This window comes from Mangifera indica, chromosome 9 (genome assembly GCF_011075055.1).
Source record: "Mangifera indica cultivar Alphonso chromosome 9, CATAS_Mindica_2.1, whole genome shotgun sequence".
NCBI classification, from domain to species: Eukaryota; Viridiplantae; Streptophyta; class Magnoliopsida; order Sapindales; family Anacardiaceae; genus Mangifera; species Mangifera indica.
Window position 1 is genome coordinate 5,179,378 of NC_058145.1, and position 3,881 is coordinate 5,183,258.

The window sequence follows — 3,881 nt, forward strand, 5'->3', positions numbered from 1 at the left end:
TACCGGAGGAGAAGAAAGCGTATTTGAGACGTAACTGAATCAACGTACATTCATCCTAATCCTAAACCATTTGATTAAACAACACCAAGTTGAATGAGGCCCAGCCCAACGAAATGTGTACACGCAACTGAAAAGTCGCCACGTAATGAGCCAGAACTGGCAAAACAGTAAATACAAGGTTTATTGAGGGCGGTGAGCTTAACTTCGCCGACTCAGTGGAAAGCGTTGGTTGGCAGATTAAAAGCAAAGTCTTAAATAGAGAGAACAACTCTAAAACTAACAAAATAAAAAAAAATAAAATCAAAATCAAAACGACACCCAACAGTAATCTCTCTCCTCTCGTTTGGTTTCGATATCTGTTTCTTTTTATTATATTTTACTATTATATCTCGGATTTCGGTGAGGAATTGTTACTTTTTTGTTTCAATTCTACGTCGTCTGTTTACTTTTCTGATGTTGTTTTGAACGAAACCTTTAATCTTTGTTACTGATTTTTGGTTTTTTTTTTTTTCGTGCAGGAATAAGCCAGTTCCCTTTTGTAAATCAAGATCCGAAGAAACTGAACAGGTGAGGGTTTTAATATTTTCTTTTTAGGTTTTTAATAGGAATTCATTTGATGTGTGAGTTCTTCGTTGATTTTTTGGATTCGACAGTGGAGCTTGATGAGATTTAATTTAGGTGGAATTGATAGAAAATATGGAAGTTAGGGTGTTTGTTACCTGATGTGAATTAGTGACGAGTTTTGAATATGAAACGGCAAATGAGTATTTATTTTGAGTGTTTTGTACGTTTATTTTGAGTTATTGAAATTTCTGTTATGGATTTGGTTTGTTCTATAGCTGAAATATGTACTTGTTAAGATAAAATCTTGTGTATAGGATTGTTTGATTCTTTTTAGAGACTTTGTTGTAATGGTGGCTAATCATCTGTGAGCTTCCAAGTTGGTAATGGATTGTCTTTCCCTAATATTGAAAATTGTCTTTGTATGAATTCAAATCGTGAACTTGGGTATTGATGAAAAATAATTTCATATATATTTGAACAGATTTCAAACTGATCCTCCGGGATAATATTCCCTCATCAACTGTCACAATAAAGGACTTCTGTGCTATTTACTTTTATGATCCTTGACCTCCTGTTTGAAAGTTTCCTATTTGTTAACAGTATAGTTCTAAAGACTTTCTCACCACCAAGAGTTATAAAATATTCACACTGTCAAGCTATCTCTTTTATTCTGCTAGGTATCAGCTGACTCAGGTTCTGTATATAGCTCTTAACACAAGGACAATTGGTTAGTCTTGTTACACCCATAGGTAAAACAATCTAGATGCAGTACAATGAATTGCTGATTAAAATTGGTCTGCTAATTGCACCGTTTCTTTTTCATTTTTCTTTTATTATTTCTTGTTCTTGGAGTGTTCGACCACTTCAACAAATGCTTTTATACTTGTGTGTCTTTATGCATGCCTACATGGTGTGACTGATTTTTGTGTGCATTCCACAGTTGGCTGTTAGTTGTTCAGTGGTAAATTTGTTAGTGTTATTTAGTTGTATATTGTGATTTAGATAGTTAGTTGATATTCTTGCAGGAGATAAGAAAAATGGACTCACATGACGAGATAGGGTGCCAAACTCCTGAAGGTCCCATTCTATGCATTAACAACTGTGGCTTCTTCGGAAGTGCTGCTACCATGAATATGTGCTCCAAGTGCCACAAGGACATGATCCGGAAGCAGGAACAGGCCCAATTTGCAGCATCATCCATTGGGAATATTGTGAATGGCAGCACCAGTGGGACTGAAAAGGAACCCATTGTTGATGGTAATGTGGATATACAAGCTGGACTTGCGAAGACTAATATCTTCTCAATAAAACCATCCAGTGATTTATCCTTTGGACAGAATATGGAGATGAAGCCAAAGGAGGTTCCTAACAGGTGTGCTTCTTGTCGAAAGCGGGTTGGTTTAACTGGGTTCAATTGCAGGTGTGGGAATCTCTTTTGTGCTGTTCACCGATATTCTGACAAGCATGAATGTCCTTTTGATTATCGAACAGCAGCTAGGGAAGCAATTGCTAAAGCCAACCCTGTTGTCAAGTCAGAGAAGCTTGATAAGATCTAGGAGTCATGATCTGAACATTTAAGTAATGGGTTACAATGCTCTCTTTCTATGCATGCGTCTCCACATAATTTGCTTCTTGTCTTGTTAGGTGTCCTTTATTGCTATAAATTGTTTAGATAATGATTTTTAGGACATCATTGCAGTTATATCTCGTTAATTTGCAAGGAGCATTCCGTTGTTGGCTACAGCGTGTAAGTTTCAATTTGTGCTGGTTTGATGGATATCTGTGTGGTTTCTTTATAGTGGTGATTTCTGGTTAGTATGCATTTCTTCAAGTGGTAATTAAATATGGTCTTTGTAGCAATCTCACTTCTCTGCTATTCTTCATTACAATTTTCTTTCATCATTCTATGTTATGTTCCACAGTGGCACAGCCTTGCATTGTGTTGTGTCTTCATCCAATGTTTGGATCAGTTTGCAGTTGTTATAAATGGATTGGGGTTAGTCATCTATTGATGGGCTTTACATTATTGTGGTTTAGTGCTTCTATCATAAGCAGATTAATGTGTTAGCAGGTTAAAAAGGGGGAAATTGAAGTAAATGTCCATTTTGCCCCTCTTTAAGCAAAAATGTTCTATTTTCCTACTCCTAAGCAAAAAGATATCTACTTTTCAAACTTTCAAGCCAAATTGTCCCAAAAATTTTTGAAAATATCAAAACTATTTTTTACCGCTTCTATATAAACTCTTATTTCATTTAAATACTCACTTTCATTTTTATTTTAATTCAATTTTTATACTGTAGGTTCAATCGAAAAAAAAATTTATATTTTTGAATTTGAACTGAAAATAAATCAGTTCATGGGAAAAAAAATATTTATATGAATTTTAATTTAAGATTTAATTTTATTTATTAAATATAGTTTACATGTTATATAAAAGGGGTATTTGAATATTTAATAACGTTATTGAGGGTTAAACAAAATATTAGAAAAATATAAAGGATATTTTGATATTAAATAACGTATGAAAGTTTTAAATGAAATATTAGAAAAATATAGAAGTTTTTTTGATATAAGTCAATATATAAGGGTGTTAAATGAAATATTAGATAATAATAAGGGGTTAAATGAAATGTTTAGAAAAATATGTGAATATTTTGATAGTAAACACTGTAAGAAGGTTTAAATTGATATGTTAGTAATATATAGAGGTATTTCGATGCAAGATAATACATAAAAGGTGTTAAATGAAATGATAGATAATTATAGAAGGTTAAATAAAATGTTAGAAAAATATGAGACGTTTTGATAGTAAACATTATAAGACAATTTTAAATGAAATATTAGGAATATATAAATGCATTTCAATACAAGATAATATGAGGGTGTTAAATGATGAATAGTGGAATATTGATCTAATTAGAGACTATATTCAATTATGTATGAAATTAAGAAAAATTAAACTCGATTGACCTGTAAAGATTGAAAATGATGAAGATGTGCAAGACCTTGTTGGTGTGTCTTAATTACCTTATCGATATACGACTGAGAAGGTTTAGTGGGGGAATCCTTCATTATTGTCAAGTCAACCATCTGTACCACTTATATTGATTGAAGAAGTAATTTTATAGTATCAATGATTAGTATATCTGAAAATATACAAATTATAATGGATATATCTCATCCTGCTCTCCATGTAAAATAACCTCCAGTAATTCGTCCCCCTATGAATTAATTGCAATGACCGTTTTACTCAAGCTGAGGATTTCAACAATTAACCACAACTGCTTATCCTGAAAAGAAGAAAAAAAACAATTTAA

The 3,881-nt window shown here is 32.5% G+C and overlaps 1 protein-coding gene across 4 annotated transcripts; it reads left to right on the forward strand.

Annotated features, from left to right (window-relative positions):
- The first annotated feature begins 212 nt into the window (after positions 1 to 212).
- On the forward strand, positions 213 to 2,424 carry LOC123226032 (zinc finger A20 and AN1 domain-containing stress-associated protein 8-like). 4 transcript variants are annotated; one of them, XM_044650479.1, is made up of 4 exons: positions 213 to 324; positions 519 to 567; positions 1,242 to 1,313; positions 1,590 to 2,424. In XM_044650479.1, exon 4 carries the CDS (start codon positions 1,602 to 1,604, stop codon positions 2,118 to 2,120), a length of 519 nt encoding a protein of 172 aa, XP_044506414.1. In that variant the 5' UTR covers positions 213 to 324; positions 519 to 567; positions 1,242 to 1,313; positions 1,590 to 1,601; the 3' UTR covers positions 2,121 to 2,424. The 4 variants fall into 4 exon arrangements, with proteins under 4 accessions (XP_044506414.1, XP_044506412.1, XP_044506413.1 ...); XM_044650478.1 differs by having other exon boundaries at positions 231 to 399; XM_044650477.1 differs by lacking the exon at positions 1,242 to 1,313 and having other exon boundaries at positions 214 to 324.
- Positions 2,425 to 3,881: the final 1,457 nt, after the last annotated feature.